At 41.0% G+C, this 12213-nt stretch overlaps 1 protein-coding gene across 1 annotated transcript in view; it reads right to left on the bottom strand.

Annotated features, from left to right (window-relative positions):
* Window positions 1–12213, bottom strand: part of Doa (CDC like kinase darkener of apricot) — a 41028-nt gene that overhangs the window by 26689 nt on the left and 2126 nt on the right. Inside the window, exon 3 of the mRNA XM_076822513.1 lies at window positions 9428–9561. Within this exon, the coding sequence (XP_076678628.1) occupies window positions 9428–9561 (134 nt within the window). The remainder of the gene's footprint in view (window positions 1–9427; window positions 9562–12213) is intronic.

Below are 12213 nucleotides of genomic sequence, written 5' to 3'. Positions count from 1 at the left end.
GAAGGTATTATACTACTAAATATAACGTATAAAAATAAAATTACACACATATTCAGCAAATGATGCCTGCGTGTTTAAAGAACTGCATCGAAAATTTCAATAAATTTCTAGCCTCAGTTTTTATAACAAATTGGCAAACTCAGTAAAAATTATGGACGGTATTGAAAACTACGTTCTTTTAATAGTATTTTAACATATAAGAATTTATGGATCATGGACATTAATTTTTTTTTTAAATTCTTTCCACTGGTCAAAACACTGTGCAGCGACGCCAAAATTGTGGCAAAATGAAATATGCGTTTGGTCTATCTACAGGGTGTTAAAACACTGATGGGCACTGCTTCCAGGGGTGAATCTACACCTCTGGATCAGTGGAGATTTAAAAAAAAAAAGTTACTGCAAAATTGTTTGCAACATTGAAAATTAATATAAATTTTTTCATCAACATATTCTGCTCGTTGAAAGGAGAAAAGGTTTAAAAGGAAGCATATGAAACTAAAAACAGTTTCGTCAAATACGATCACTTTATCCACTGTAAAACTTTATCAATTATTTTTTAGGAAACAGTGCGTTTACGTCACATAGTTCCTTGTAAACTTGTCTACCTAGATTCACCCCTGAAAGCAGTGACCACGATTTCTCTAACACCCTGCACATAGGTAAACACCAAAAGCAATTTTCAATCGATGTTACCTGGACTTTGCATATTAAAAATTGGCCGGTTATTCAAGGAGCGATCGTCGACAGTCAAACGGTTAAACAAACCCCTAGTTGAACATAGTTGACGCTGCCAGAAGTTTTAATCGTTTCAACAACTCACTCGAAAAACTTCAATCCCAATCTGGTCACAGAGAATACTGGCCGGCTTCGATTAGAACGAAACTATTACACGAACTTAAATCGAATTCGTCTAAAACGGTAACAGCAATCTCGTTTCCCATTCCCTAAGCGATAGAAATTACACGCCACTTCGAAGCACCGTGTTTTTCACGGGTGAAAACATCCCGGGAGCACTTTCGCCGCGCGATCGTCGAAACACTGTACGAAAAGCGTGAAAAGTCACGTCGCGCGCTCCGGCTAGAGTGGAAAAAGTCCCAGGACATTTTCTGCGCGAATGTGCGAGGAACAAAGGAGGAACAGGGAACGCAGGTTCTCGAAAAGTAGGTTCGAAGGTCGGACGACGTCTCGGGGAAGCTTTCTCTCGGGTTCTTGTCGCTGGTCTTCGCGGAATACAACTTCATTCTGTTGGAGTGGAACACGTGTTGAGCAGGACTTCCCCCCTGGAAAGGTCAGTCCTTGATCGCGTCGAAAAAACTTGTGGCCATTTTCTGTGACGAACTTGTAATTCTTGTAGAAATAAGTCGAGTCGAAGGTAAACGTCGATCCACGATTATTCGTCGATCACGATCGGGGAATGAAAAAGACGATGACGCTGCACTCGGTTCGAGGAAAGAATTTGGCAAAAACTTCAGGACTACTTATACAGGGTGTCCCACTAAGGAGTGGACAGCGCGATATCTCTTAAAGTATTGTCGATAAAAATATAAAAAAAATAGGGAATTGCATGGTTCGAGGGGGCCCATTTATTAGCGCGAACGAATTTTGTTTTCGATTATTATTTTAAAAGATACGATGGTCAAGTTCGGTTTTTCAAATGGAACTATTTTTTTTGACGACCTGAGTTGATAGTGCGTTCCAAGACAAATTCAATAAGCTTTAATGTATACACTTTATTTCCACTGGTTTTTAAGATATTGCGCTTGCAAATTTACTGATTTTCACTGCAAGAAACCCCTCTGGAATGGCAAAAACCGGGGACGGTCTTACTGGCGCCACGGGTGGCACTGCCTGTTGAAATGGATACTTACCTGCCAAAGGTCTACGCCAGAAATGGCAGGCCCAAAGGCTGGACAATTGTTTTCCGTCAGAAATGCTACTTAGGTAGGTATCGTTACTTTTATTTCGCACTTGCTTCTACGCTCGGATGGCCGGTTCTTTTGGGAGGGATGCAAGTTGGATTGGTTCTGATACAATCTGCTCCCTATGGTTGAAATTTAGTCTAGCAACTTTCACTCCTCCTAACCTAACCAATCCAACTTGCATCCCTCCCAAAAGAACCGGCCATCCGAGCGTAGAAGCAAGTGCGAAATAAAAGTAACGATACCTACCTAAGTAGCATTTCTGACGGAAAAGAATTGTCCAGCCTTTGGGCCTGCCATTTCTGGCGTAGACCTTTGGCAGGTAAGTATCCATTTCAACAGGCAGTGCCACCCGTGGTGCCAGTAAGACCGCCCCCGGTTTTTGCCATTCCAGAGGGGTTTCTTGCAGTGAAAATCAGTAAATTTGCAAGCGCAATATCTTAAAAACCAGTGGAAATAAAGTGTATACATTAAAGCTTATTGAATTTGTCTTCGAACGCACTATCAACTCAGGTGTTCAAAAAAAATAGTTCCATTTGAAAAACCGAACTTGACCATCGTATCTTCTAAAATAATAATCGGAAACAAAATTCGTTCGCGCTAATAAATGGGCCCCCTCGAACCATGCAATTCCCTATTTTTTTTATATTTTTATCGACAATACTTTAAGAGATATCGCGCTGTCCACTCCTTAGTGGGACACCCTGTATATTTCGCTTGCGGGAAACACTCACTGACGTCTGTAGGTTTAACCGCTTCGTTCTCGCGGACGTGTTGCGTCGCGACGCAATGCCGTTCGTGCGATGCCGCAGACGAGTTAACGCGCGTCTTCTGTGGTATCGCGATAGTCGCCAACCGACCACCCCCATTTTCCCCCATTAGACGAATGGGTTTCCCTTGTACGGACCCAACGAGATTGGGTCCGGTTGGAAATTCGACCATTCAGTAAGGGGCGACACATTCCAAGTGCCGCCAAGATAATTACCCATCCGGACAACAGATCCCTCTTAGCAATATCCTGATTTCCAGAGCAGTCCCTTTTCCCCAAATTCCGAGTGTCGCCAAGATGGCTCCTTCTGACATCAGATTTCCCAAACACCCCTTTTCCCAAATTCCGAGAGTCGCCAAGGTGGCTCCTCCTGATATCGCCTTTTCCAAACACCCCATTTTTTCCCAAATTCCTTAGGCTGCTCGCCTAGCTCACCTCCCACCCCTTTTCGTAACTAAGTTAAATACCGGTCCCAAACCAAGGGACAGCAGAGTCGCAAACCTAAGACCAGTCAAGTCGCAACGCCGTTTTGAAACAAAACACTGTGAAAACTTATAAATTGTACCAGTTATAGTAATAAAGGATCAGTAGTTATTAAATCGGAGTTACCTCGACGACAGTGGCAAGCAAAGTGACCGCGGAGCGATAACAGAAGACGCGTGTTTACTCGCCCGTGGCATCGCACGAACGGTATTGCGTCGCGACACAACACGTCCGAGGGGGAACGAAGCGGTTAATATGGCCTGCTGCAGCGTGTCAGATATTCGAATTTAAAGGAATTTAATTGCGTGCTGTGTAAGTGGGCACTGACGTTAATCTTGACAATTAGAATAACTTCAGTCACGTACGAAGGCGCAAGAAAAAAGAAAACATTATAAAAGTCACAAGTCCATTGATGTGTTTACTAAAAGAAACTGTTAAATTGCTTTTGCGGAGATTATATTCTTTCCACGAATTACCCACAAAAAGCTGTGTCCATAAAAACCTTACCTTCCTGGTGGATCAACGTCACACGTATTTAGTAATAGTAATTCAGTGTTGCACGCTGATGCAGCAAACGAAATGTAGGTACTCTATGGAAAGTAGGATGCAATGTGCTCTGGGAGTGATTTAGAACACCAAATTAACCTAGATTATTAGGACTCTTTTTTTTAAGAAAGGAAATGTATGAAATAAAACTATTTTCAGCGGCTGTACTTCCGAAAGGCTTTCCGGTGGCCGATTGAGTTGAAACTTGGTGGGTATTAAGAGGGGTGTGGAACGACCCTAAATATAAAATTTTAGCTTCGGCAATTAATGCGTTCAAAAGGTACAGGGGTAATTGTGCATTAAAGGGTACACCTTGCCGATTTTTTTTTTAATCGCTTTACCACAGTTCCCCCTCTTAACAATATTTCTGTTAACTTATACCCTCCAACGCATTCTACTTTCCAAATTGTCCCGGGTATTAGTATTGGTTGGGGCTAGATTAGTGCGGGGGCGCGTAAAGCATGGTAGCGAACCGATGCGAGTTTGGCGATGCCTAAAATGAGACTGAGGCTACAAATTTTCAAAATTTCAAATTTGGGGGACGGGAGGGTTGCCGGGTAGGGGGGTCTGCACCAACTACCGAAATAAATTTCCCCAATAAAATAATTAACAATACTTTTGTATTAATATTTCGGAAACTAATAAATACCCGAAGCTACAATTTTAGATTTAGGATCCACAACCCCTCCCCAACCCTCCCCCCAAATCTCATCTCGATCGGCCACCGGTCCCTTTCGGAATAATATCCTTTTCAGAATAAAGCGATCTCTGGGTTGGCGATTTGTAAAATGCCTATTACTCTTCAGCATGTTAACCTAATGATACTGTGTATCCCCCATAGGATTTTCCCATTGTTCCAAGGTCCATCGAAACTTTTCCATGCCCCCCCGTGAATGGGTGCGCAAACAACGTGACCCACGGGAAAATAAATAACCATGAGACCTACATACCTAGTTTCTAAGCTTGATCGGTTTTCACCGAGCTAAATCTGCTGGATTCACCTCGCGAATCGCAATTACTCCAAGGGAATAACGAGGCAAAACTCTCACGGCGCGTTTTAGATTCAACCGCGTGGAAAACTGATCGACCGTGTCCGCGTAAGAGGATTGCAAACATTTAACATTGGAAAACGGAGAATAAAAAGTAGGTAATTGGGGCGTGATAGCCGCCAATAATGTTTATTTTGTGATAAGAAAAGGCTTTTCTTTTTGTGTCGAAGTCGTTGCAATAATGGTGATGTTATATGGCGGGAGATTTCTTTCGGCCAGCAAACGATTTCTCAAACGCATTGTTTATCATCGGCTACCGTGCATCGCTAGCGCACTCGTAATTAGTTGCGCTGATAAAGAACTCAATTAGCGCGTGCATGCCCGCGAAGTTGAGAATAATTATGAGGTACGAAGCGAATTTCACGTTTCGAACGCTCCATGAACTTTCGTGGAATATAATCCTGGAATAATGGAATTGTTCCAGCGATGCAGTATGGCGCACAGTGCTTTGAAAGGCGATTCTAGCTAAGCAAAACTATTTTTCTCGTTATTTTTTTTTTGTATTTATGTACACTTTAAAAGTATCTATTCTTGTTTATTATTTTTAGTGTTATTTCTACTTATTTGTAATTATTTTTCTGTTGGCTTTGTGTGTAAGTAAACATACAGATGTTCTCGATAAAAGTTAATATTACCTGATTGTCTCCATATTATCGGTAGGTACTTGATAGGAAGTATTATTACAAATATATAGTATAAGTATGTAGAAAATTATGGAATATATTCTTAATTTTAATCGCTATATTAATGTTGACAAATTACTTTCTTATATTCCTCGACAGTAAGTAAAAAAAAAGAAGAAATAATTAAATCTCTTCTTGAAATTGGGCTGTCTTTAAAAAGAAAAATCAATTTCTCAATAAGAATGCTTCCTAATGCTTCGCACTACTGTTATTCTATATACATTTTATGTATTATTTGATTTTTGCTGAAATACTTATTATTTGCAAATTCACAATAAACTAATTAATTATAATCTGCAAATATTAACTTTTATCGAGAACACCTGTATTTTTACTTACCCACAAAAACAAGCAAAAAATAATCATAAATAAGTGGAAATAACATTAAAAATAGTAAACAAGTAAATACTTTGAAAGTATATATACGCACAGCAAAAAAAGAATAACAAAAAATAATAATTTTGTTTAGGTAGATTCGCATTTTAAACCATTGTGTGGCGTCGAGGTATCCTGAGCATTGAAAATTGTGTTTCAAACGTTACTGGACAATAGTTTGTATCACAGATATTCCTTTTTGTTCACCTATGTTGACCCAACTTAACAGAATCAGATACTGGAGTTAAGTTCGCGAGTTCACGATTTCGATCTACATAATACTATAGAGAAGCAATTGTACCAGAAATTACCATAGCTTCATTATCACAACAAGGCAGGGTCTCCTTTTAAAACGATCTAGAAACTGACTGGTTTGTGGCGTTACCTCCGAGCTCAATTGAAATCGTCCATCGACCCGAGGCGAGCAGGAAGTGAATCCAAGGAGAAACTACCACTATTCGTTAGTGCAACCTTAAAGGCAGCCGAGGAAAAAGCTTAAAGGTTTAATTAATCGCCAAAACGAGGCAGCGTATTGCGTGCGTTTCACAGTTTCGCGGGCACGCGAAATGCACGATTAATCAAGCGGGAAATTAAGTCGGCAGATTTATTCGCCTACAACTTGATCCGTATCTCAACAGTGTAGCTGTTACTTTTCTTTTCGTAGAACGGTCTCGTAGTAGAACGATATTAAAGGGGGACGAAACAATCAGTTTCATATTCTATCGTACGAAATGACGCAATTACAGAATGTTTCCCATTAATTATTTTATCAAGATAGCGAAACGGCTATATACATATCGCGTGGAGATAACGCGAAAAATATCTTTCAGTGCAGTGTTATGTAAAACGTAATAAATAGTGCAACTATTTTATTAAGTTTTATGCAAAAATGCACGAAATGTTTTTTTAGAAACAAACTAAAGGAATAATGTTAAATAAACGAATAATATTGTTTTAGTTTCTTAGGAGTTGCGTGATAAAGTTTCCCTTTATCCCCCCCCAAAAGCAGTACTTTTTCAACACTACAAATTCTGCACTGTTTAATTATTAAGAAAATGGATTGAATAATTTTCGAACCTCAGATTTCTGTGACGTGGAACCAATTACATTTAAAGCCCAAAACTTTCCAGAGTAAAAAGCTTGTTACAAAACCACTGAACCTTTCGGTAAAACGTTCACAGTTTATAAAATACGAAGTACCATGCTGGATAGAATTATGACTTTTCAAGTGGCGCTAATAACGACCCAAAATTAATTAAAAACAAGTCGCACAGCGGTAGGAGGGTCGGTTGGAAAATCCCTGGCACGCGCGCGGCTCGATAAAACTTTCCAGCGTCGGAACAGTTGAGAAGAATGACGGCAATTGCCTTCTGAGGGCATTTTAATTAAACGATCTCAGCGGACTACTACTTCTGCAGAACACCTTCATCCTCACGCCGTCGCGTCGTGACACGTTTCACAGAAGAATCCTTCCGCGTTGCTGGCGAGCCAACGAATCAACATCAGCATCGAGGTTCGATCATGTGCTCGTTCCTTTCTTCAGCAGTTGGCTTTGAGGCGGCCGAGCTGCCCAAAATAATTAGGTGTACAAAGCAGGAACTCGTGCCGTAAGAAAGAAATATTCTGTGAGAATTTCGGTGTTACATATGCACCAATCCTTGAAATTGATTCAACCTCAAACCCTGTTCGATTGAAAAATTACCTAGCCGATGGAATCAGCGGTAAAGTGATCAGGTAAAAATGTGATAAAATATATATTACGCAAGACCAGATGTCTTCGTTGTGTTTAAACAAGCAAGATACATAGCTGAGGATTTAAATACCTGATGCACCGATGAGAATGATTGGAAGAAAAGCTATCTCAATGATGATAATCAATAGTTCAGTGTTTTCCAACCTTTTTTAGTCGCGATCCCTTTATAATATTTAAGTAACTCTTGCAGAAGAATTTATTCACGAAAATCGACATTGTTTTCTTCAACGCAATGTTATTCAGCGAATTTTTAAAATATTAAAAAACGGCTCCGTTAATGCTTAGGCATTACGTTATACTTAATAGACAAATTTGGTTCTCTTGTTTCAGATAATTCAAAATTGAGCTAGAAGATCCTCCGCATAATAAAGACAGTCTATTTGGAGCCCCATCGTGACATATATCTATGTATATTTTCTTAACTTTTATAATTCTTTCTAATGCATAATTGTGTCTAGAAACAACAAATTCTCTAATAAATTCGACCTACCCATTAATGCAACCATCTGGCCTCAAACACTGTTCAAAAGAGTTTCAGAATCCCCCAACAGTTACGTAAGCACGCAGCTCTGCCGTTTACCAAGTAAACGTTAAAAGCAAAACAGCAATCTGAAACGCGGGAGGAAGTTCTGCCCGTTCGATCAAACACAGTCACGAAGAGCAAACAGAGCGATCGTTTGCTCGCGATCCACTGAACTCGATAAATCACGATGCACTAACGGCGACTTGATAATGAGCCCCCCCCTCCCCAGAATCTTTTCCCCTATAATAACGACTCGCCATCAATCACAGAGATACACGGAAGCAGTTTCGTATTTAGCGCGGAAAGTACGAGGCCAGTCGTAAAAAAGCAACACTAATGAAAACTTATTGCACAGTCACGCTGACTATGAAGAACTCGCTTTCGAGCGCGTCGCCTCTGCGCTGGCAATTAAATCCCATTGTACCGAATCCCCGGTTTTGCAGGCAACGACCAAAGGGAGATCGAATTGCACACATGGATTACTAACATTCAACTCGTCCATGCGCGAATACAGCGGAAGAAGCGCTTCTTCTTCGGCGACGCGCGGTAAATCGGTCGCGACCCTCTCGACTCGTTCTCGCATTTGCAATAATTCGCTCTCGGCGATATCATTTCGAATAGAATCCGCGTGTCAGCACTCACGTACGTTCTCTGAACCGTTCTAGGCTTGAGCGACAGTCCCGGGCACTGGAGGATCGTGCACGCACGAGTATGGATCCCGCAAGACCTCCCAGTGAGAATGTGGAAGCTCGAGCGCACCGATCGCGACTGACAGCCATAAAGATCTCATGGAGAACTCCTATCGCCAGCTCGTACTAGGAGTGGGAGACCGTTCGCGGCATTGGTCTTCTCCCTGTGCAGCTCTACTTATTCCCCACCCTTTCTTTCTCGACGTTTTTTACGCAAGTCTTAGAAAAACCGCGCCACGGTTTTACTCTCCTTTACAGGCTTGCAGTGGTTAAACGCAGCCTCGCAGCTCTGCATTAGTAAACGCCCTTCGCTCTAATTCTCTGCTTGGAGATATAGCGTCGATGAATATTTCAGTAGCTTCGCGAGGTATAAGCTTATGGATTCAATCGCATACGTCTTCCACGAGACGATGTTGTCGCAGAAGCTTCGACACGTGTGTTGAATTCGATCGCAGGTGTACAGCTTTCGCTGGGTTCGGCGCTGCGTTGCTTTTACGTAGTGTATCCCACGCTGTTTGCGATTATTTGGGAAGGGAGCTTAGTGGAATAGTTGCCTAGCGTATGCAAGAGTGCGAAATGATCTCAGTCAGCGCTGTAGACACAATTCAGGGAGAAATGTTTTTCTTTGTAAAACTTACCTGTACGTTCCCTTGCTCTGTGGGCTCTCGTAATCGATGCGTCGCCTTTTATGCTCATACTGAAGGGAGCCTGCGGAATGCGAGCGGGCCCTTGAGTGGCTGCGAGTGCGGTGACGTCTCCTGCTTCGCGGCATCTGAAACAAATAGTACAGTGTTATTCAAGCTTATGGATTTTAAAACCACTTCCTGTATAAAAGAACGATACGCCTATAGTTTCTTACATCTGCTTCTAATAATAAGACTGCTCACTGTTCGCATCATAATTAGTATTTTACACGACCATTAAATTGTTTGTATTACCGAATGCATTAAGTAACTTAAAAGAAGAGGGGGATAATAATACATTAAACATGTTAATGGTAAAGTAGCGAGAGCTAATATTATCCATGCTTATATATAAACTAATGATAAGCTATTTACTACATTTAAAAATTCTGGAATAAATAACACAGGACCACAATTTTTTTTTAATTTGCACAAACTGGACCACCTGGCCTATACGTATTTTGGATCGCTGAATTCGTATCCGTTGCCCGTTTTGGCCTATCACGTCTAGTTTTTCGGTAAATTGCAAACAAAACTGTTGTACACCCGTAAAATGACATATAAACTCAACATATCCTATTTCCACAAACTTATAACGTCAAACTCTCTAACCTACTAACCCCAAGACCATAAAACCTCTAGTCCCATATTTCGTTAACCCTCTAAATTCAAAAACCGTATTTACACTATCCCCACAACCCACTACGGGGCGTTTGCATCTCAAACGCGGAAATAAATATATTCAAATTCGCGTAACTTCGCTAAAATTTATTTCAAAGTTGATGAAACAAAGACCATATTAAAATTCGAAGTTTCTACTTTTCGGTGCTTTAAACCACTTTTATCGAAATAGGTATCCAGGGGGTAAAATCCGCCCTTAAAGAGAAGTATGCCAAACTGTAAAAATTCTGAATGTTTGTCAAGTGGTATGGAGTGCAAACAATATCCTTTGTGGTTTCTATGTATTCTATGGGAAAGTGTGAGCCTTTGTCTTTAAGATAAGCCAAAGCTCATCGAAAAGGGGTGGTTTTTAACAAAGATACAGCCATTTAAAGAACACCTGCTAAAATCATACATGGCATTTTATGGGTTTACAACAGTTTTTTACAATTTACCGAAAAACTGGACATGATAGGCCAAAATGGGCAACGGATTCGAATTCAGCGATCCAAAATACGTATAGGACTAGGGATGAATCGATACAAGTAAATACGAGTATATACTCGATACTTTCGTTTCGATAGCAAGTAATTTTAGTATCGACACCTAGGTTTGCGATATCCAGTGGGTATCGAAAAAAAAAGTACTTGTATCGAACGGGGCAAGTATTGACATTCTACATGGAAGATAAAAGCAAACATAGATACACTTGGCCCAAAAATATCGAGAAAATACATATATCGATAATGGTTTCAATTCTCGATATCAAGTACTTTAAGCTACACTGTTTTCGGTTGCGACACCTTCTTGGTAGCAGAAAAAAGGAAGGGTTATCCAACTTGATTTTTTGTATAGCTGAGATGACGGAATGCTATCGATTCTATATATGAATAAAGAAGTATTCATTGTGATTCGATACAAGTATCGATACTTCTGTTTCGATACTGAGTAAGTACCGATACTTCCATTCGATACAAGTAATGAGTAACTGTATCGATACCTCGGCGGTATCGATTCACCCCTATATAGTGGTCTAGTTTGTGTGAATTAAAAAATAAATTTTGTGGTCCTGTGTAATCTAACATGCTGAGCTCGAAATTATTATACACACAATCTTTTCCCACGAGGTCTTCCATGTTCTAAAGCGTTAAGTGATATTTTGGAATATATATTTCTCAAGCCAATCTAATATTTCTCTTATTTCATAAATATGCGCAGACACTGGTTGGAAAAGTAACTCGGAGCTAATGAAGAGAATTTTAAATGTTCACGACCATCTTACCATGATTACTTTCAATGATTAAGGAATATGAATGATATCGACTAATGGGCAAAGAGGCCAATGATTGTAGATTAATATTAAAATGCAAACGACGCGACACTAGTGGCAACGCTGAAGCAAGGGATCGACGAATCGAAGGTCGGAGACGTACGCAACAGGTCAGCGGATGGTGTCGCGAGACTCTCGGATAGATATTAGGACCAGAGCCTTTCTACTGAAGTCAGTGACTGCGTCGAAGCTGCGTGTACTTACATTCGGAAGTCGAAACAAGCTCACTTGATCCCAAATGAAATCGAAGATGGATGATATCCAGGAACGTGAAGATGATGCTTGCGGTATGACACTGTTTTTGGACAACGACGTGGACATCAGCTCAAAAAATTCTGCAAAACGTGGGCATTCGCATCGTAAAAGCGTACTAAGCACTACAAAACGTAAGAGCCCACTCCGTAAAGATAAGTAAGAATGCCTGACGCGTTGCCAGAGTGTGGAAAGTGTAATGCGACCCTGCGAGCCCGCAGAGGAATTTAATCGTCGCGCGGAAACGGGAACGGAGATCCCGCCAAAATCTCGTGGACCATAGGCTCCGCGTGAACGGCGATATCGATCAGAACGATAGTGCGGTGTGCACGATGGCATTGACGACGATAGGTAGGTAAATGAGAACGAGAATGAGGTAATGGGTACGCGTGGGCACGCTCGCTAGCACAAGATCGATGCTGGCGAGATGCTCTCGGCTTTTAGCACGAAACTTCGTGCTCGGACATCAACAGCCTCGAGGATTACACTGTGCATTGCG

This window comes from Andrena cerasifolii, chromosome 10 (assembly GCF_050908995.1).
Source record: "Andrena cerasifolii isolate SP2316 chromosome 10, iyAndCera1_principal, whole genome shotgun sequence".
Taxonomy (NCBI): Eukaryota; Metazoa; Arthropoda; class Insecta; order Hymenoptera; family Andrenidae; genus Andrena; species Andrena cerasifolii.
Note: the sequence above shows the minus strand (reverse complement) of the source record. Positions and strands in the feature narration are given on the sequence as shown.